Consider the following 22,770-nt stretch of genomic DNA (forward strand, 5'->3'; position numbering starts at 1 on the left):
CACCATTAGTGCTTCTGATAGATCATCTCTATGGTAAATTCTAGATCTGAAGTGATGTAAAAGACTTTCAGATCTTCAGATATTCTATTGTCTTCCATGGGAAGACAGGTAGAGACAGTTTGATTTTTCTGCTTTTATGGGAGCTTCAATGACCTAATAGGCTACAAGGCAGGAGAAGGTCTGAGGTAGTTGGCTGTGTAAAGCTGGGAAGGTGGTATCCAGTGACATCTACTGGATGTCTGTCTGTCAGGAGCATGCGTGACTCCAGGGATGGTTGGGACTTGATAAGTCAAGGGGTCTGTAGAAAATTTTCCCTTGAGGAGTGTGCTACTTTATTTAAAACTAGTGGCCTGGTGCACAAAATTTGTGCACATTAAAAGGGAATTAATTAGAGGAAATATTTTAATGTTGCTATTTGCCCTTTCTCTATAATAGAAATGTCAGAGATGAAAGAAAATTAGTAAAATGTATATGAAAATCTTCCTCCTGTCAGAGTCTGGGGCATGCCATGGGACCCAGATACAAGTCCCCGCCCACCTGTACAGACCTTGAAATTGTGCAAGACCCAGACCCAGCTGGCCCCACCCCCATTGGGCGAGATCCAGACCTGGCCAGCCCCAACCCTGTCAAGCCCTGCTGGGCACAGGCTCAGGTCCCCTGGCCTGGTGCCATGGCAGAGGGCATGGCCTCAGGTCCCCTGGCCCAGCACCAGGGTGGGGGCACAGCCAGAGGTCCCCCATCAAGCCCCACTGGGTGGAGGGCATGGCCTCAGGTCCCTTGGCCCGGCACTGGGGTGGGGATTGCCGCCTGAGGTCCCCTGGCCTGGGCTGAGGTGGGAGAGGTGCTTTGAGGTCCCCTGTCAAGCCCCACCAGGCAGGGGGCGTGGCCTCAGGTCCCTGCCCTGGCCCAGCACCATGCAGCCTCAGGTCCCTGCTGATTGCTCGTTACGGGAACTCCACCTCCCACCTCCACTGTGGGTGCAGCCATCTTGTGATGGCATGACTGAGTGAGGGTCAATTTGCGTATTACTCTTTATTATATAGGATAATCTACTGAAGTATAAATGCACCTATCTTAGCACCCTCATTATCAGTTGAAAGCAAAAAACATGTTCCTTTTAAAAAAAAATATTTTATTGATTTTTTACAGAGAGGAAGGGAGAGGGACAGAGAGTTAGAAACATCGATGATAGAAACATTGATCAGCTGCCTCCTGCACACCCCCCACTGGGGATATACCTGCAACCAAGGTTCATGCCCCTGACCAGAATTGAACCTGGTACCCTTGAGTCCGCAGGCCGACCCTCTATCCACTGAGCCAAACCTGTCAGGGCTGTGCCTTTTTGAATGCTTGGGGATGTCCCTTTAGGGGAAGGTGAGAGAGATTTTTCTGGACTTGTGTGTATGGGTTGAGGAGACTTGGCAGCATTTAAGCTCTAGACAGGGGATGCAGGATTGAGGGTCTTTGCAGACTTGACCTTCTTTTTCTTATCTGCTCATTCAGTTTATAAATGATGAAATTTTAAAACACAGGGCAAGCCCTAACCGGTTTGGCTCAATGAATAGAGCGTCGGCCTGTGGACTCAAGGGTCCCAGGTTCGATTCCGGTCAAGGGCATGTACCTTGCTTGCAGGCACATACCCAGTAGGGAGTGTGCAGAAGGCAGCTGATCGATGTTTCTCTCTCTTTGATGTTTCTAACTCTCTATTTCTCTCCCTTCCTCTCTGTAAAAAATCAACAAAATATATTTAAAAAAATAAGAATAAAACACAGGCCAAGCAGACACCTGTCCCTAAATTTTCACTCTTACCTTTCCCACTGACTTCTCAATAAGTAAAAAAACAACAACACAACAAACTAAATTCTAGAACTTGCAAGACCATCTCAATATTGAGGATCTCAACCCTTCAGAAGCCACCATTGCTCATCTGCGAAATGAGTTGGTCTCTTCTACAGTCTCTCTCACTAGGATTGCAATGTTTCAGTTCCCTAACTGGGATTACCCTGAGGTCTGTGCAATCAGGGGGTCTGTGAGTTTGTTGAGAAAGTATGACATCGTTATTTTCACTAACCTCTGATGGAATGTAAGCATTTCTTTCACGAAATGCTTAGCAAACATTTCTGTTTGTTCAGGAATGTAGGTGATAACTTTGTCACTGATAGCAATCATTTTTCTATCATATTAGGGTCATCATAGAGATCTTAGAATATCAGTTGTGCTCATTGCTACTTTCAAATTATGATAGATATATGTTTTAATATTTAATGTATTCATAAAGAAGCACATAGTTATTCTATCACAATTTAAAAATATTTTTATAACTGCATTTCAATATAATTGTTTCCTTCTGATTTCTTATATAATTAGGTTATTCATTTATAAACACAGTTCTCAGGTGAACTTTACAGGCTTCACCAGACAGCCAAGGAATCCATCCCCCCTCCCCTCCCCCAAATCTAGGAATTCCTGGTCTAGTCCAATAACTCAAGTAGAAAGAACTTCTCAAACAAGCAGTTCTGTAGCCAGAGAGCTACTCTCTGGGCGAGAAGATAACTTCTAATTTCACTCCAGCAAAGTCCTTCATTTCAGGGCATGGGAAGTGTCTTTAGCCTTCACACAAGGAGAGAAAATAGACGTACACGGAGTGTCACGGGCTTGGAAACGTGCTTGTTTTCACTTATCTAGAAAACGTTTCTGTTTGTTAAGGATGAACACACGCTGGGATTGCAGGCTCACGAAGCTGCCCCAATCAAGAAAAGCTTTGCTTTAAACAGCTTCCCAAAGACAGGTCCTGCATACCCTTCCTTTAGCACCTGCGCGCGCGCACACACACGCACACACACACACACACACACACACACACTCACACCCCTCTTGTAAACTGTACAGTGACCTGATGTGACAGTCAGTCTTGAAGGTGCATCTGTCCCACTTAGGATGTTTCAGGACTACAGTTCCGTGCCTCTTTAGTGTGATCAGTTCTAAGTCTAATTGAAAGGTCGTAGATACTAGAAGAGCTTGCTGCGGAGGAAAGGAGTGTGGGAGAGTCCTAAACAAGAATTTTGGGGCTAATCTACCCTAGAAAAAAGTGAGAGGTCTGTAAACCACACCATGTGAGGGACACCTGGGGGTCTGGGGACGTCTAACTTGAAGAAGAGAAGACTCAGTGGAAGTCAGAGAGGACACTTTCCAATTCTAAAGTTTGGACCATGCACTTGGAGGAGAGGTATATTATAGGCTCCAGGGGGAATCCCAGGGCCATGCACGTGGGCGGAATCAGCTTTAGTGACGAATCCAGACTTTGTAGACTGTCAAACCTGGTTTTGCCACATACTGGGTTGGTGACCTAGAACAAGTTCCTAACCTCTTGGAGCCCAGTTTCTTTATCCCTTAAATGGAGAGAGTGATAGTACTTAGCTCATAGGGTTGTTACAAGGATTGAATGAGGTAATACAATAAATTGCAGCCATAGAATATAATAGTTGCTCAATAAATATTATCTCCTACCAGTAGTATTTTTATACCTTGTAAATTTTTCTAGGACAGATGAAACCGAGGGGCACACACAAATTCCTTGCCCTCCTCCTCATTTTTCTCCTTGTTCTCAACACATATTTATTAGATGCTCCCATGTGCCATGCACTGTGCTTGGTGTGGAGACAGTACTGAGCAAAAAGTACTCTGAGTGTGACCTTGTGGTGCTTGGGGTCTTGAGGACACCACACAATCCCAAATGCAGCCTTGACTGAGGTAAACAAACTGAATAAGATGAGTAAATATCTATATTATTTTTAAAAACAGAAATGCTATTTTTCAAGTGAATGAAGGATAGGTGGCAATTGCTGATAATAATTAGATACTAGAAAGTTAACATAACCAAGTTAGGAAGAGAGAGAATAAGTTTGCAAAGAGGATGTCTGTTAGCCTGAATTCGCCTATGTATAACTAGAAAAAAAATGATGGTTGAAGAAAGACTGGAGAGATCAAAGGTAGGACATTGGGAGGTTCTACTGCATAAGGCAGGAAACAGAATTTAACTGAGATGGTTCAAATGAAATTATTTCAATGAAGAGCTTATAGGAGCTAAGGCTGGGGAGGGAGTGAGGAGGACATACTCTGGCCTTGCTCTCCTCTCACCTTCCCATCTCATGATAATATCTCTCATTGGCTGAACCCAACCAGAAACAGCAAAGGGGTCCCCTGGAGCACAGAACAGAGCATGATGGGTGGAAAATGAACCTGGGGAGCTGAAACTGGTTTAGCTCGGTGGATAGAACGTTGGCCTGCGGACTGAAGGGTCCCAGGTTCGATTCCGGTCAAGGGCATGTACCTTGGTTGTGGGCACATCCCAGTAGGGGGCGTGTAGGAGGCAGCTGGTCGATGTTTCTCTCTCATCAATGTTTCTAACTCTCTATCCCTCTCCCTTCCTCTCTGTAAAAAATCAATAAAAATATAAAGAAAAGAAAAGAAAAGAAAATGAACCTGGGGAGTGGAGGCAAAGGGAGAAAAGCCAGCCCACCTGCCAAGATCAAACAGACCCTGGCCTCACAAGTTGTAGATGAAATAAACAGATCATCAAGGAGAAGATAATGGGATTAACAAATAAGGTCTCCTTTTTACTTCAGTTAGTTTGAATGAGGTTATCTCCTTGCAAGCAAATGATCCCTGACTGGCAAGTACAAAGGAGCCATGGAGTAAAACCGTGTATGGGTGTATCTCTACTCAAGTAACCACTAAAACTGCTTTCCGTTTCACTCTGGCCACCAGTATTTACGATTAGAATACCTTTCCATGCATGAAAATGTGTGTGGTACCTAAGGGTGAGCATCTGTGAATAAAACTGGTGCGTGAAGTGTATGTGTGTGTTACTGGTTTCATTGGTACTTTACCCTCACTTTCCTTTACTGTTTTACGTAAATAAAAAGTAGTATTGACGTTTTAGTTTGATGACACAGCAGAAAATGTTTTCCAAAGTAAAGCTGGTATAGCTGCCCAGTCAGGAGATCCAGATGGGTGTGTGCCGCTATAGACCTTTGTGGGGAAGCAGCTCGTGTCTCAGTTGCTGGAGGGCTGCTGCTTAATTAGCTGTCCAAGGCAATGCCATTAGTGGCCTGCAACTCAGTGTGTGGGGTCCCTAAAAACTGACCCCCCTGTGCCTTACTGATATTTGAGAGGCAGTAGGATGAGGCTGCCCTCCGTATCATGCCTTGGCCATTCTGCCAGATGCCTAGGAGGTAATTAGGCACCTTTATAGAATTCACTCCCAAGGTAACAAGACGAAACTACAACTTTAATAACATTTTCTACCACGCTCATGCTCCAGCAGCCTGTTTGCAGTGACAGTGGAATGTACTACTAGTTTCCAGCAAATGGATTCAAATGTGGAGGACATGGAAAAGAACTTTTCCTTTGGAGGCTGTCAGCATTCCCCACAAATATTCGCTATGAGCCATTTTCCTGGGAGCTATTTGTGCTTGTAGGGCGTCTTATTTGGTTAAAGAAAAACCATAAGATAGCATCAAGAACAAATAACACATCCAACAATGTTCAGGGGCTGAGGATTTGCAGATGGAAGCAGGGGTTCAGCTGGGGGCCAGCAGTTACTTGATATTGGGGGGAAAATGTTTGTTTTTCTTAAGCTCTTCAAGACCAAAGAAGCATTTGACCCAGAACCTGTAAGTGAGTAACCCATTCCTTAAGCTATTTTCTTTGGAAGGAAGTAGTTGTAGCAGGGAAAGAGCAGGCCTATGAGGGGTCCCTGGCCAGAGGACAGAGTGCTCATTAACCCTTTCAAAGCACTTGAGAATTGTGTTGCAAGTCATAGATTGGTATCCTTATGGACCATCCTCTGCGTAGTGGTTTCCTCCATCCCATCCTACCTAAACAGAGGAAGAATAGAATAGATTGGAACTCTGAGCTACTCCCCTTGTAGGCAAGGTTTTCCCTAGGGAGTAAAGAAATTCATGGAGCGGCCAAGTAGGCAACTCATTTTGTTGACAATTGCTAGATAACAGAGTAGGGAGTGTGTTTATTAATGTGGTAGATGAAATGCTCATGAGAAGGTTGGGACCTTAAAAAATAGGACCTATATTCAAAGTGGCCTTGCTGGACTGGAAAAGTGACCTGAAACCAAACTTGAGAAAGAACAGGCCCAGGCCAGTTCGCCAGGGAGGAAATTCACTCTGCAGAAATCCAAGGCCAGGCAGATAGCAGAGAGGATGAGTCAGCAACATCTTCACACTGGTATGTCCTTTGTGCTCAGATGGTGCTTTAAATCACAGCCATTAGGGCACATATTTGGATTTCCTGCAGGGAAAAGGGATTTGCAGTGAAAAATCCAAAATCTCAGCCGAACTTTTTTGCTGGCCAATGGGAAGCCTACTCAAGGTGGTAGGTTTGAGTTGGAGGTCAGTGGCCAAAGGTGAAAAAAAGAAAAGAAGAGAAAAGAAAAAGACAATTGGTCCCATGTGTTCACTACCAGGGTGTAACAGAGTATATAAGTAAGTGATTTGGCTCCTCCAGGACTGGGACCACATTTCAACTCTTTTATGATTAAGATCTGTGGTCTAAGCTTTAGTTATTTTGGTATAAAAGTGGAGATCATTGTATTTATTTTGCAAGGCTGTTGTGAAGATTAAAGGAAAACTGTATATGGAAGAGTTTGTCATAAAGAAAATGTTGTGTTGGGAATGGAATCTTTCCTTGATTTTTATGGCTGATTTCTGATCTTCATTTCTTGCTATAAAAGTTGGTGAGAACCCGGAATATGCAAATGGGGAACCTTTGAAGCTGGCTTACTGAGCTCTTCCTTGATGAGGCAGGCTCCTGACTGAGGAAGGATGTAGAGCCCCAAAGAAGGGAAGAGGACACCCCCAAAGAGAATAAAGCCCCAGGATGAAGCACAAGAAGAAACACTAACAGACTCATCTTCTTCAGCATGGGCAAAGGGTATTTACTCTTTCCAGTTTTCACATGGGGCCTAGACGACAGTGTGTGCCATTCAAGAAAGCTACTAGGAAGATTTTTAAAAATATATATTTTTATTGACATCAGAGAGGAAGGGAGAAAGAGAGAGAGAGAGAAACATCAATGATGAGAGAGAATCATTGATCGGCTGCCTCCTGCATGCCCCACATTAGGGATCGAGCCTGCAACCCAGGCATGTGCCCTTGGCGGGAATCTAACCTGGGACTCTTCAGTTCATCGTCCGACATTCTAACCACTGAGCAAAATCGGCTAGGGCGCTACTAGGAAGATTTTGAAAACTTAACATAATCCAAGTAATTTTAAAAAGCTTTTGAATTGCTCTGACATGATATCTTGGTAAACAATGCACATTTGGCCTGTGCTGGTTTAATTATACTCCCCTTTGAAGATAAGAACGAGATTAAGCCATCTCTGAAGGCTCTTTCCAGGTCCAAGACTCTTACGATTTTGGGAAAGCTTAAAGGAAATAAAAATATAACCTGTCAGATTAATTATCTTATTTAAGAAGACTCAGAAGGGAGGGTCATCATGCACAGGGCATTGGTGTAGTAAAGGGTTTTGGAGCCACCCAGACCTGGGCAGGAATTTCAGTCCTGGTACTGACTAGCTCAGTGACCTCAGGTAAGTAAACCCAGCCTCTCTGAGCCTTGGATCCTCCATCTGTAACTTGGGGACAGCAGCACCTGCATTGAAGTTTTGTTGTCAGACTGAGATAATATTCATGGAGAACAATGCACAATTCAAAGAGCACTTAGCAGGTAGTGGATACATTCCAGCTCCTTCCTCCTGTTATTATCACTATTGCTAACTGCACATAAAAACACCCAAGGTTTTATTCTCTTTTGCAAACATTTGGTACAATTAGTCTTCCCACTTGTTAGTTGAGAAAACCTGAAAGCACAGAAGTTAGCTGTTGGCCAGAGTCTTACAGTAAGTCCATGACCCAATAATATCTTACATTGTTAAGAAAATGGTGAGAACATTTTTTGTGCTATGATGAAAATGCAGTTGAGTTTCTGAAAAACACTTTTTCTTTGTCACTCTTATATTTTTTTCCTCTCTCTCCTATTTGATAGGAAAGAAACGATTTGTATCATAAGCGAATATAGGTTTAGGGATCCAGAATAGGGTCAACAGTGTTTCTTTGTCTCTTCTGGTTTTAACCAGTTTCAGGATTTATTCATTTCAAAGAGGTGGAATAAACTTTGTGGTTCTGTGGAATTCTTACAGATAAGCAGAAGACTAGAAATCTTGGCTGAAATTGCTTCCTTGCTTATTTCTCTGCATTGAACAGCATGGCATGGTTCAAAATAACAGAAGTTATTTTGAGTGTTCTCCAAGAGAGATTTCTGGTCCCTGAACATCTTGGAAGAAAACAGTCTAAGAAAAAGCTACAAAAGCAAAATTGGTGAAATCCTGGACTTGCTTCTGCCACCATCTTAGGCAGGTTTGCCTCTCTCGGCCTCAGTTTCTCTACCTGTTAAATGGGGGAATAGGACCTGGTGGCTGAAAGACTCCTTTCAGCTCAAAATTCTCTGATTTATGTTCAACTATTAAAAAAAAAAGAGAATGGGCTGGTGAATTTTACCGAATAATTCATAAAGTAAACATTTTTTAGTTTTCTTAGAGAAAAAGTCCAGGTGCGACTTAGAACTCCTTGTCACAGGGGTGAGATCTGAACACGTCCTTTTGGTCCAGCCTACTGTCTTGCCAACCCTCAGACCACACCAGGTGGATGTCTCTGTGTGAACCGTGCAGTGGGATGGAATTTATAAACTGTACCATGGGTCCACTCAACTGCCCTCAGACCCCAGAGGACTATCCACTTTGGGTCAAATGTGGGGATTAGATTTAAAAACGGTTTGTTCCTGTCCTGACTAGTGTGGCTCAGTTGGTTGAATCATCTCGTCTGAGGGGTTGAGGGTTTGATTCCTGATCAGGGCACATACACAGGTTGTGGGTTCAATCCCTGGTTGGGGCATGTGCGGGAGGCGACCTATCGATATTTCTGTCTCACAACTATGTTTCTCTCTCTCTCTCTCCCTCCCTCTCCCTCTCCTTCCTCTCTTTCTAAAATCAATAAAATAAATGTCCTTGGGTGAGGATTAAAAAAGGAAAAAGATAAGAAAAGAAAAAAAAAAGAACAACAACAAAAAACTGTTTGTTCCCTAGTTCCATACTCAAGAAACACTAATCTCTTCCCCACCCGTCCCTCTCCTGGCCTTTGTTACTGCCTTGTTTATTGATGGACTGTCTGTCATCTAAATAAACTATAGAGAGATTCTACAGGTTTTGGAGTCAGGCAGTCCTGGCTTTGGGTCCTTTGTGGTTACCTACACTGTATGCTTAATAGCAAGTCATTTGACCTCTCTGAATGTGAGTTTTTTCACCTGAAAGACCAGAATGTAAATATTTCCTTGCATAGTTATTAGGAAGATTAAATAAAATATTACATGCAAAGCACTTAGTATTAGGTATATTGCAAGGGACCAACATAACAAATCTATTAATTATCTATAAAATTGGATTTTAATAAATGTTTATGAAACAAATTAAAATGAGAGCTAGTTCTTCAGAACATTCCAGTGAAAGGTGATGAAGAGGGTGGCGTGAAGATTATGAGACACAGCAGCATTTTCCCGAAAATATGTCTTAGACTCATCACGGGGTGGAAGGCAGAGCATGGGAGAAGTACCTAGGGATTTAGGAATGAACTCACCCCTGACCAGCCGTGGGGCAAGAACTGGCCCTCAGCCCAGTACTTCCCATTGACGAAGAAGAGGCCTGCAATCATGATGAACACCCACACTGCCAGGTTCAGCACATTGAGCACGTTGTTGAAGCCCACAGAGTTCTTCACCCCCAGCGAGACGATGATGGTGACGATGACCGCGATCACCAGAGCCAGAAGGTCTGGGTAGGATTCTTCACCTTTCCCTAGAGGGGAAAGACATGAGTTAATATTGTCCAGAGGGAAAAAAGGCCATGCAAACTCCCAGCCCCTCCCCAGGGCATCTGCACTCAGCTCTGAGAGGGCCGGTCAGATTGTCACAGAGGGAGAAGAAATGCTGTGTGTGTGTGTGTGTGTGTGTGTGTACGCACGCATGTGTGTGACTACACTGTAGTCTACAAGTGTTTATTTGCAAATGGGAAGGTTTTGGTATATAGACAAAATAACATGATATCCTCGATCCAAAATTGGGATACATGATATGACAGTTACAAGAGTCCTATGGAATCATGGCCCAGAACATTTGAAGTTAGGACTATCCTGGGATATTTGGGATGTATACATAGGCCTAACATGTTACTTGAAAATTGTTTTATCTTCGTTTTTGTTCACTTTATAGTCCATGAATTTTGCTTTCCATTCCAGCAATTTTTTTATCATTGGAAAAATTTAAAATGTGTGTCTTTGAAAACTATTGGAAGAAAGGTGTTCTTTCCATTTATGTGTAAGTGGCTGCAGAGAAAATGACCGGTGGACAGCCTTCAAGGTCTTGTCCATTGGCAAGTGGACTCCTGCCCTCTATGGAGTGGAAAAGGCACTGCCTCAGCAATCAGGCTCCTGAATTTCAGCTGCACTTTTGCCTGTAACTGGAGAGGTCAAGTTAAATTAAATTGCTATTAAGTACACAGTGTAAGTAAGCACCCAGGACCCAAAGCCAGGACTGACTGACTCTGGGCAAGTGCCTCACTTCTCTGGACCTCACCTGTGAAGTTAAGGGGTTGGACTCCCTGATGTTGGAGGACCCTTGTAGACTTAAAATTCTATGGAATTAGTGTACTGAGGAGATGTGGTCTTCATACATTTTTATCTTCTCATGGTATCTGGATACTCAGCATTTTTGTCACTTCTTAGATAGAGACACCAAAGTTAAAGGACTTGTACACAGCCTCATAATCAGTCCCTCAAAGTTTTGGGGCAGAACCCCAAAGTTTCCACCACTAATGTTTAGCCTCCCATGAATGTGAAAGCATAAAGTCAGACATCAGCATGAAAAGTGGGAGGCAAGTGATAGACAGAACCTGAAGTCTCAAGGTATTTGCTCCGTGAGCTTCTCATCATTTAGTATTCACTCCGTTCCATTGCCATCCTTGACCTCTGCTAGACTGAATCCATTTTGTTTCATTTTATAAATATATTAATTTTTTACTCATTTAAATATTAATACATGCTTATTTATGAAAAATTTAAAAATCTTTTGAGGAAGCCAATGGAGAAGTTTCTTACAGTTCTTCTTATATGATTTGTATTATTGTTATGTATTTATTAACATGATACATGTATGATTTGCATCCTTTGTCACATGCCATTACATTAAAAACATTCCATGTTATTACAACATTTTTCCTAGTCATTCTTTTATTTTCTAGCTACATAATATGTTTCCATGAATTTACTTAGCCATTTTCTCCACTGTAGAATATTTAGGCTATTTCTAATTATTTTTGTTATTATAAATAAGGCTGTGATGAACATCTTTCTGTAGAAAGCTTTATGGAAATCAGACTGATTTCCTTAGGATAGATTCACAGGAAAAGAATTATTTTGCAAAAACAACAACAACAACAACACACACACACACACACACACACCCCAAAGCAAACAAACACATATTTAAGGCTATTGATACATTTTACCAAGTTGCGTCCTGAAAGGAGAACCCGTTTATTTGGCTCAGAAAGTTTGCATGTTGGGGTGAGAGGGTGTGGTGGTCTTACCCAGGCCATTGAGGGTCCCCACGCTGTTCACCATCCAGCGGCTGAATGTGTGGTTTGCCAGCGAGTCAAACATGCTGCTCAGGGCACTGGCACCGGCTGCAGTGCCAATCAGGTATTCCAGGATCAGGTTCCAGCCGATGAAAAATGCCACAAACTCCCCCACAGTGACATAGCTGTAGGTGTAGGCCGACCCCGTGGTCTTTGGGACACGGACTCCGAACTCTGCATAGCAAACACCTGCATGGGACAAAACACACCGGTGGTGGACTGTAGGAGGTGAGCAAACCTCTTGATGGCTAAGGATGTTGGGTAGAAAATACCGGAATCTCTGGGATTGAAGAACACATGCACAGAACTTTATGTATATGAACCAATTCAAAGCCAGTAATGTTTCCCAACCTCGCTTCTGAAAAACATTTTAACCTGAACGCCTGGAAGGCAATCAGAACTAATTCTAAGGAACTATTAGAAACTGATCTTCATCTGGAACAGTCCCCGTTTGCTGTAAGGGTCTCTGTCACTGTTCCATAGGTGTCAGATATCCGAAGTGAATATGGGCCTAACTCATCATGACCCTACAGCTGTTGGCACCAGGGTTAGATTTTGTGTAAAATTCCTCTGTTTCATTTTAACATCTTGCAGAAGATGCATCTCATTGGAGAGCGATATTTGAGCGATTTGTGAACATCTTTTACTATATCTAGGGGAGTGATAAAAAATTCAAATGCAAACAAGTGACTAGTTATTAACAAGGAAATTGACCACATGCAAAAGATAATTTAATGAACAGTTTTAGAGTGCCTACTATGTGCCTGTCGGGCTGCTGGGAATAAAAAAATACACACAAGTGAGACAAGGCCTTACCCTCAAGGGGAGATGTACCAGAAATCCTGGTAGGTTGGAAAAGCTCAGTGATATGGAAACACACAGGAATGAGAGCAAAGATCAGAGACATCTACATTAGCTGGTTTTGAGATATATGGAGGAGTTAATTGGAAAAAGAAGGTGTTATAGGAGGTAAAGACATGGCAGAGAGAGATAGTTTGAAGTATTTGGATGGTGGGGAACGTGCAGGCGGGCAGCTGGGAGGGTCAGGGCCCACTCCACCAGAATCATCTATGGAATCATAATTTAAGGATATGGGGACCAGGAACCTGTATTTTAACCAACTCCCCACTTATTTTTTTAAAGAAATTTCTTTAAATTGATTTCAGAGAGGAAGAGAGAGGGAGAGAGAGATAGAAACATTAATGATGAGACAGAATCATTGGTTGGCTGCCTCCTGCATGCCCCCCACAGGGCATAGAGCCTGCAACCGGGGCATGTGCCATGACCAGGAATTGAAGTGTGACTTCCTGGATCATAGATCGACACTCAACCACTGAGCCATGTTGGCTGGGCACTCCCCACCTATTTTTGAAAAACATTGGTACATTGCCCCATTCTTTGTTTAATGGAATTAGAGATCAAATTAGAAGGAGGCTGGGGATACACCAGACTTTCGGGAGGTGGGAGAGTTTCCTACACTGTGCAGGAGCTCCTGGTGTGGGGCCAGTGGCTGAGGTGTCAAGTTGGAGGACAGATGTAGGACAGCTTGGAGGAGACACAGCAGGAATGCGATGAGGAGGATGTCAGAGGGAACGCCAAGTAAACTTCACCTCCAGTCCCAATTTGATAAGGGCCAACCCTAAAGCTCTCTCATCACAAATCAGGGAACAAGAGTTCACTCTTTTGTGAACAAAGAGAGCAGTTTTCTTTTCCTTTGGAAGGGCAGATAAATCAATGCAGAGAAGCAAAAACAAGTGTCAGAAGCAATGACACACTGAATGATGACATGTGATGTAATGTCGCTTTTCCTTCCTCTCAGTGATGTCAGTTGTCAGGGTGTCCATATGGAAGGACCCCTGGATCAGAGGGGCTGTGCTGTTGTCTACCTCGAACCTGTTCCACCTTTTACTTTCAGTTTCCCTCTTTGTAAAATAAAGGAATGGGACTGGGATGCTCTCTGAAGGGTCTTCCTTCTCCGTTACTCTAGGATTGAATTTTTGCTGCAAAATATATTGAGCATAACCTAACGTATCTTTTATGTCAGTTACTATGTTGTTCTGTATTACGGAGATGCTCTCAGGGCTAGCAAAGCCATCTGTGCCTACATTAAATGGCTGAGGCTGCTATTTACTTTGAGTTCCTGAGTCAGCCCCCCTCCCTCACTTTGTAAAAACAATTTTCCATCTCTTTCCTGGACGGTCAGTTATTTCTCTCTGTTGCTGTCACAGGGCTCACCCTGAACCGTCAAACCTCCTCCTTTCTAAATTGCTGCTTCTAACACCCAATGTTTGAATTGTTGGAGGGAGTCTAAAATTAAGAGGATGTGGTCTTGGAAAGAAGACCTGAGGAACTCTTCCATGAGGAAATTGTAGGGTGTATAAGCACCAAGTATGAGGACCTGATGAGACTTTCTCGCTTGAAGGACTTTTGTGTTTTCTCCTGAAGAGAGCTGAGTTGACACATTACCAAGTAGGCTGTCCTTTAGTGCAGCTCGAGGAAGTACTAGGAAGCAAGTAACTGCTCCTCTTTGGTGTAGGATCCACATTTATATGCTATGAATGTCTTCTCTCCACCTATTTTTACCTCCTTATAATATATAAGGCTTATAAACTGTTGTTGTTGTTTTTTTCTCCAAGCAATACTTTTGAAACAAGCTCAGTTTGAAAATGTAATTTGGGGATCCAGTATTGTGCAATCTAACAGTTTCTACTTAATATCTGATCTGCCAAATCAAATTTTAAAACACTCAGTTCATCATCAGAACCGAATAGCCAAGACGTCACTAGGTCTTAGGAAGGGACCCGCCCCTTGCTGTCCTAAGCCAGGCTGTGCACAGTGCAGGAGCATATGGAATCTTAGCCATTCATTTCCCAAGCTACTGCTTGGGTTCTGGTGACTGGAGGTTGGGGAGAATGGCGAGAAAATCAATTAGCCACTAACCGTGTAAGACAATTTCTGCTCTCAGCAATCGTACCTTTGAACACATTGTAAGGGAATTGATAATATTTTTAACCTTTCTCATTTATGTGTATGCAGGAATCCAGGCTTAGAGCGGGCAGTAGAGAGAATCACAGCTGGTACTGAAACTCAGGGGTGAGAAGTGAGTGATTTCACCCCAAATATCCTGTTAAAACTGGAAAATGTTGTGTCATTTATCTATTTTCAAGTACCCGGTGTGAAAAGAGACAAACTCAAGAGTATCTTTCTACTCAATAAGAAATTTTTAAAAAGTGCTGAAGGGTAATCTTGGTTTTCTATCCTAATAACTGAGTGTCCAAGAGCAAGTCACCTACCTCACATGGATAAAAATGAGGGGGTAGTTAGAGAAGATTTAAGGTAGCTTTTAGTTCTATCATTCTTTGGTTTCACAGCTGGAATCAGGGTCATTGGAGAAACTCTGTAGAAAATTCTTCAAACCAATGGTCCTCAGCAAAGTTTACTGCCTCCTCGGGTTTGAATTCTGGAAATCTGTAGGAGTGTCTGGGGTTCTCATGATAATTGTGGGCTCAAGCTGCATTAGATGGTCAGAGGACTGGACTGTTAGAGATTGTGCCACATGTGGGACTGTCCCCAGAATGAAGCATGGTCCCGTGTCTCACATGACTTCTGAAGAAGCCAATGGGCAATCATGCAAGTAAAAACCTGTTTATTATTTCTAATTCTGCCTCCATTTTGCATATTAACACAAAGCATTTTTCCACTGCTTTATCAACAGTGAGTTTTCCAGGACTACAACAATGGGGTAAATAGAGGGACAGTTGTAACTTGTTTTGTTTGGAATTTACCAAGAGTTGGCCATCATTCTGGAAAAACGACATCATCCACAGCAACATGACTCATGGTCTTTGAACACCACATAGCACATCTATGAGAGTATACATCTGTGGCAGTTGCATTTGTAGTGGTTCTATAGACGATGGCAAATATCTGATCACTTCATTATTTCTCTGAACATTATGTCTCCCAGATTCACCCATTAAAATAAATATTTTTTTTTATTAAAAATTACTTTTCTTACATTTATATTTCATACTCAGGGCACATTATTTTTTAAATTAAGTGTATAGGAAGGTAACATTATCCCGAGTTTGTATTTCACAAGCATAAAGGAAGCATTGCAAAGTATTTATTGCCTAAAGTTCATTTGGTGTACTGGGTGGAGAATCACTATTTTAAAGGGGAGATAGATTTATAAATAATATTTATTCAATTTAGTAATGTGTTTAAAAATAATTCTTCGCCCGCAGTTACCTTTCTAATCATATTTGCCAGTGCTATTGTCAAAGTGCATTCCTTGGCTGCCCATCAAGTGATTGGAGAGGGAGAGGCATATTGATTCCAAAAGTATAATCATGTAGCTGGAGAAAATCAAAATAGAGTACTATGTTGAGGTCCAGATAGCCATCAATGAGAGACTGCATGCTGCAGACCACATGATGGATGGTTCCCATTAGAGCTGTTCAGAGATAGCAAGTCTAGGTTCTTGAGAAATATGAAGGCTCCATTTCAGCAGGACTAGGGGAAATGAGTGATTTCTCATAGCCTGCAACTGATATTCTTTTCCATTACCCATTCTTTAAGTATATTGCAAGTGTATCCCTGTTTTCATCTTGTCATATCCCTTATGTTTTGTTTTATTTCTATACCCGGGACTCCTTTTTTAAAATTAAATTGACACATTCCCAGCTAAAAAGCACTTAAATTTACACATTGAAAAGAAGATTGGGACAAGATACCAGGAGATTCCATATTTGAAATATTCTCTGTCAATCCTCTCTTGTGTACCCCAAATGATGTATGATTTGGGGTTCAGAAAACTTTAGTACCTTTTAACATGAATTCTTTCCAACTCAGAGAGTCCATGGTTCTATCATATGCAGGCATACTAGGTCAGCCTGAGGTTAGATACTAACCCAGAGAGCCTACTAACACTGTTGAACTTTCCAACTGTGCCTGAGACCATGCCACACTATCGTAAAATATTACTATATGCTCCCCCTCTTCTAATTTCATGTCTTCACTCACAGCTTACCCTGGCTCTCTAATACTCTCTTAGTACCAGAAGGCCAATATTCTCCAATTTAAGAGGGTGGAAAGGAGAAAGACCCAGCTGAGAGTAGGCAAACGGTTGAGAAGTGTTTCTTGACTCAAGAAATGTATTTCCTTCCACATTCCACTGAAGAAAGCCATTAGATAAGTAAGTACTTTTAAAAAGTATTCTTTCACCTGGAAAGATTATATCTAGTGGTTAGTCACACTCAAATGCTAATTTCTCTACTCCAATAAAGAGGTTTTCCCATTAACTTGTAGTTTAATTTATGGACTAATTCCCTAACCTATTTATCGTTTAACTTACTACTTTCCTAAGGAACTTCTGACTTCCTAATTTCCTTCCTTTATGTGACACACATCGTTAAGTGCCTACTAAATTGACCACTGAAGTGAATACCAGAGACACAACAATACGTAAGCAGATCTCCTAATTGTGAAGTACCTACCTTTCAATCAGGAAAGAGTTTAATAAACAGATGATTCCACATGGCCAGTTTTAATACTATAGAGTATTTATGAGGTGCTCTTGGAGTTCTATGGGTCAGCTCAGTTCTTGGGGGCATGCGTCTTTGGTTTATGAGGGAGCGGGGAAGGAGGAGGAAGGCTATTGATCTGTATCTTAAGGGTGAGCTGGGCTTTGCCAGGCAGAAAAACATGGGAAAGGGTGGTTACAAGCACATGAAAAGGCATAGCTGGGATGGCACATGAAGGCTATTTTAGGAATTGAGGAAGATGAGTCTCCAGAGGTGGACTGGGAGCAAGTGATTGAGAGGGCGGGACCTTTTTAATAGATTGGGGGAATCTAGCTGAAAAAGACTGGACAGTGTATCTTCTTCCATAGTTTTAAAGCTTTGTCTTGATTATTAAACCCTCTTTTCACACAAAGTCTTATTTGAGAGCCGGATACATAAATAAGTTAAAGGCGGGGTGGTATGTTTGAAGAGGGACAGGAGACCTGAGGCCGGCCTGCCCAGGATTTCCCTCATCCCACACCTCCCTCAAGCCCCGACAGTCCTCTGTGGATGCACAGGCCTGTACTGAGCATGGCATGGGTACCCGTGTCAACTGCTCATTGGGTTTGTTCTCGTACTTCATAGATGATGCCACAGACTCAAGTTGCATATTCAATGAAATACAGAGCGGGGGCTGGAACAGAGGTCTCCTGATATCCAGGTCTAGGAGCTTTAAATTCATTCATTTATCCAAGAAATTTATAAGGCGCCATCTCCATGATCTGTGTTAGCTTTACGGGGTTCAAAGTTGAACAGAAAGTCTTTTATCCCTTTTTTGTGCGTGTGTCTTATAGTCTAGGGGAGAAGACAGACCAGAAAACCAACAATTATAATAAAACAAGAAAGGAGATGTTGGTTGTAGGGATTGGGAAGGAAATGCATGAACTACTTTAAGAAAAACTGAGTTTTGAAGTAAGGTCTTCGGATCACCAGAAGGGCTGCTCAAAGGGAAAGAGGTTATCAGGAGATACAAGGGGGAGTGGAGGGAGCTGTCCAAGAAAACAATTTGCCATCCCTGCAGTTTCATTAAGGCCTCTAGGATCAGCAACGTGAGTGCTGCTCAGAGTTCAATCTCAGAGGGTCTTGCTTTGTGTGATGGGCAAAGTTGCAGGTACCAGGCCTGATAAGTTGTGTCGAACATACTATAACTGCAATACTTCATACAGGGTAGATAGGTAGGAAGGTAGGGGTGGGCTGATCTGGCAAATGGATGATTCCTCATTCCTGAAGGCGGTTTCTCCTGAATGTCAATCATGCGTCATCTCCCAGACACAGGATGGAATCAGCTGATGGACTACACCCAGGCAACTCACCACTTAGGCCCAAACATGTCTTTAAACAAGTCCTCACCAAACATAGCATTTTACTGAGATGGTGATTACCCATTTCCTTCTCATTTTCTTAAAACATCTTTGTTCCATTTATAAATTCACAACAGGGCTAAGACACGTCATATACATTGCTCTGGTTGCTAGTACTGCTTAAATGTAGATTGGGAGTAGGGTAGAAGGAGAAATCCTAGGACCTCAGAGAGAAATCGAGAGTGAATTCTCTTGGAAACGTTTGTTTTCTCTGTGACACTGAATTCCAGATGGTGTATGATGAGTGTCCCCATCATTGCTGACCCCCTTGAGAAGCAGGTTGCTAGATTCTGAGAATCATCTATTCAGCCCCCTGTCATGTGCTGTGGGACCTTATGATCTACACCGATGTCCTCTTCCCAGTGTTCTTGAAAAGCCAAGAAAATTGTGTGTTTCTTTTTCAGGGAGTAATCCATCAGGCGTGCTCTCCCTCCCATCTCCCTGCTACTGTCTCTTCTCCCTACGCAACCTGGGCCACTCACCTGTCAGTGAAGCCCGGGCAATTTTTACAAATGCATTTGGAACTGCCTATGTTTCTTTGTGTCTAAGAAGAGACATTTTTTTCTGCCAAAGCAGGACCCAGGTGGACAGTGAGATCCTGGGTTTAGGGAATGGACAGCATCGTTAATCAGGGATCGTATGACACAATTAGTTGCTGAACCTGACAGGGCTCCAATTAAAGATGGGTAGTGAGCAGAGAACTCGAAAGTTCCAAACCACAGCACCAATATATCAGCTTAGGAAAAGGAAGGAAAGAAGCTGTCTGCATAACAGAGAAGTAATCCCTGACACAGGTCAAGGAAGTTTAATTATTTGCTGATTAAATATGACTAGACTATCTGTGTACTCTCTTCTCTAGATCTCCCTCTATGAAAATAGTTTAGAGGTTATTGGAGGCCTGACGTCTGTTGCTATAATAGTTTCTACAACATGATGAATTCAAGTATTATATTATCTGTCATGTTATTGCTAATTATCATCATTAGTGTTCATTATTTTACTTTTTAAAGAACTGCATCGTGTATGAAATGATGATGAAAATGGTAATAATAATAATAATAATGCTCATATGGTTGCTTCCACCTAAAGAATCCACAGGGTTAGCTGTTCCCTGAGGCCACCTTTTCATCTTGTTCCCTCTTCATTGATGAGGTGGCAGAGGAGCTGGGACTGCCCTTTACTCTGTTCTTAACATTTTAATGTAGGTGACCTTAGGCTAGCATCAAAGGCAGTCTTTGGGGGGAAAAGACATTACAGAAGGGAAAGGCAAAGTCATGTTTTTGGGCATCTACCTGTGCTAGGCCCTCATCAGATGCTCAGGTAAGCAGTGAGGGAATGCTGAGGTCTCTATCTGCAGCCCCTCTTTGCTGTAGGAGAGGCAATGAGGTATCACGGGAGCCTCACAGCCTCTGAAGAGAGACCCAGAGGGAGGTTATGACAATTAAAGAGAATACACGCAGATCATGTTGCCCAGTGCCTGGCACACAGTATGTACTTAATAAATGGCAACAAAAATTATTACTGTGGCCTTGAGCAAGTCATCCAATTCACTGAGCCCTAGTTTCACGTCAAAATGGTGATGGAGATTCCTACTGTGCAGGCTGCTGACATGTCATAGGCCTGCCTCCAGTGGGAGCTCTGGCTATTAATACACAAGGGGAGAAGGACTCTCAGAGAGATTTACCTAGCAGTAGCCTCTGCAGGAGACTTTGCTTTGAGGTGAAATAAATGAGGTGGGAAGCAAGTATTGTTGGCTGATGGTTTTAGAGACAGCATTTCAGGGAAACAGAAATCACCTGGAGTCTAGACCAAATCCTTGTGTGCCCAATTCACTTCTAAAACAGAACATGAAAAGATTTCCTCGTAGGTGTTAAACCTTTAATCTGGAAACATCTGTCCTATTTCAAAAACGCAGAAATTTCGAAGTAAAGAAATTTGCAATGTTCTTGCTCAAACTTTCTTTATGAGACCGACAACCCCTCACCCAGATGACTCTGATAACCGAGCTAAACAGGCTTTGTGCAGAAAGCAAAGGAGAGTGGGAGTTGAGGGGACAACCAGGAATTCTCTGTCACCCAAATATTTTGCAGCTCGTCACTCTGCAGGAGTGGGCAATGCCCCCATTCCTAGGACAGATGGAAATGGCACCGGCAGAGATGACAGACCTACAAACCCTCGGTGCGGTGGCCAGGCCACCACCCTCTTGCCCTGAGATTGTAATGGACATAGTTAAAGGGGAGCACCTAGAGAACACACCTGAGCCCTCCTGTGGTCTCTTCGGCCCATTTGAGGAGCAGGTGGGACCGAGGTCTCACGGGGACAGGCTGCAGCCAGCAACTGTCCAGGAGGGTGAAACAGCAAATCTTTTGTGGGCCTGGATTTGCTCCCCAAGGAGGACATTCCCAGAGACATTAGAAACCCCTCCTAAGAGGGTGCCATCTTGACTTCTTTCTACATTAGGGCAACATGCAAGGAGGGTGGAGCAGGGCAGCACCCAGGACTTAGGAGACTAATGGAGACTTTTGGGTATGAGGATATGGTTACCGTTCCCACTTCTAGCTCTTCTTGCTTCTCTGATACAACTGCCTCCACTTTCACCTCCCTCTTTTTTTCCCTACCCCTTTATACTCCCTGGCCTTCAAAACTCTAGGAGAATTTGGCCTCCTCTAGGGAATAAGTGTGAAATTTGCATGTTAAGGAGTGTTGCCACCTACTCTTCTGAGATGGAAGGATGGTGTGCTTGGTAAATGACTGTGCATGTACCTGCACAGAGGTGACAAGGACCTGCAGGTTACTGTTCTTCTTAAGAGTCTCACCTAGATGATCCTGGTGGATTGTCTCCAAGTGGGCAGCCCCTACTGGATGCAATGACAATGGTGGCATTTTAGCTGAGTTTTCTGCAAGGTAACTCTAGGAAAGAGAACGGTGACTCCCTTGGATATGTTGGTGGCTTCTTGAAAGAGGAATTCCTCTAATGAAAATATTAAGTGCTCTTGACCGATTTATAATGTTGAGTGCTTTCACAGTGAAAACATTGTTAGAAACATTTGCAGGGGAGCAGGCATTCATATCTATGGTTCACATATAAAAGAAGTTCATTAGATTGGTTATTTAAAAGTTTAAGAAATTATTAAAGCTGGTGTATTTATAAAGTTTCAAGATAAATAAATATAACCAAGGGCTATTAAATTTATTCCAAAATAGAAAGTTCCTGAAGAGTTAATAAGATCTAATGATGTGTTGTGTGCATTATGTATATGTGCATATACATGCAAAGTTATATATACATGTATACATGTGTTCAACTGCTCTGCAAGGGGTTCTTTTGGAGGCCAGATCCATGAAAATGGCCAGTGGTGAAGTATAGTACGAGATGTTCGTAGTGCATATCCTATCTAATAAAAGAGAAACATGGTAATTGGCGTACGACCGCTACCCTTCCCATTGGCTAATCAGGGCAATATGCAAATTAACTGCCAGCCAAGATGGCGGCCGGCAGCCAGGCAGCTTGAAACTAACATGAGGCTTGCTTGCTTCAGTGACGGAGGACGCCAATGTTCCCCGCCTGCCGCTGCAGGCCTCTGAGCTGCAACTCGAAGCAACTATGTAACAAATCCGCCTGGCTTCAGCCAGCAGGATCGCAACATTGTAAGCAAAGGCCAGAAACCTACTTTCAGCAGCGGAGGCCTAAGAGCTGGAGCCAAGCCTCAAAGCTAAAGCTGGCCCAGAATAAAAAAAAAAGAAAAAAAGGAGCGCTTGGGAGCTTCAGTCACCCCCAGCCTGAAAACAGCCCTTAGCCCCTCACCCAGACTGGCCAGGCATCCCAGTGGGGACCCTCGCCCTGATCCAGGACACCCTTCAGGGCAAACCAGCCGGCACTCACCCGTGCACCAGGCCTCTACCCTATATAGTAAAAGGGTAATATGCCTCCCGGCACTGGGATCAGCGTGACAGGGGGCAGCGCCCAAACCCCCTGATCGCCCTGCAGCTCTGTGTGTGACAGGGGGCAGGGCCACAACCTCCCTATCCGCCCTGCTCTGTTCGTGACAGGGGAAGGCGCCCCAACCTTCTGATCAGTCCTGCTC

The 22,770-nt window shown here is 43.1% G+C and overlaps 1 protein-coding gene across 2 annotated transcripts in view; it reads right to left on the bottom strand.

The window, feature by feature from the left end:
- SLC7A14 (solute carrier family 7 member 14) overlaps positions 1-22,770 on the bottom strand; it is a 104,758-nt gene that overhangs the window by 20,551 nt on the left and 61,437 nt on the right. For both annotated transcript variants that reach the window (XM_081085908.1, XM_081085907.1), the window contains 2 exons: positions 11,713-11,949; positions 9,707-9,924 (listed from right to left, as the gene is read on the bottom strand). In XM_081085908.1, coding sequence (XP_080942034.1) covers positions 9,707-9,924; positions 11,713-11,949 — 455 coding nt within the window. The remainder of the gene's footprint in view (positions 1-9,706; positions 9,925-11,712; positions 11,950-22,770) is intronic.

Source organism: Myotis nattereri, assembly GCF_964212035.1.
Source record: "Myotis nattereri genome assembly, chromosome: 3".
In the NCBI taxonomy this organism is placed as follows: Eukaryota; Metazoa; Chordata; class Mammalia; order Chiroptera; family Vespertilionidae; genus Myotis; species Myotis nattereri.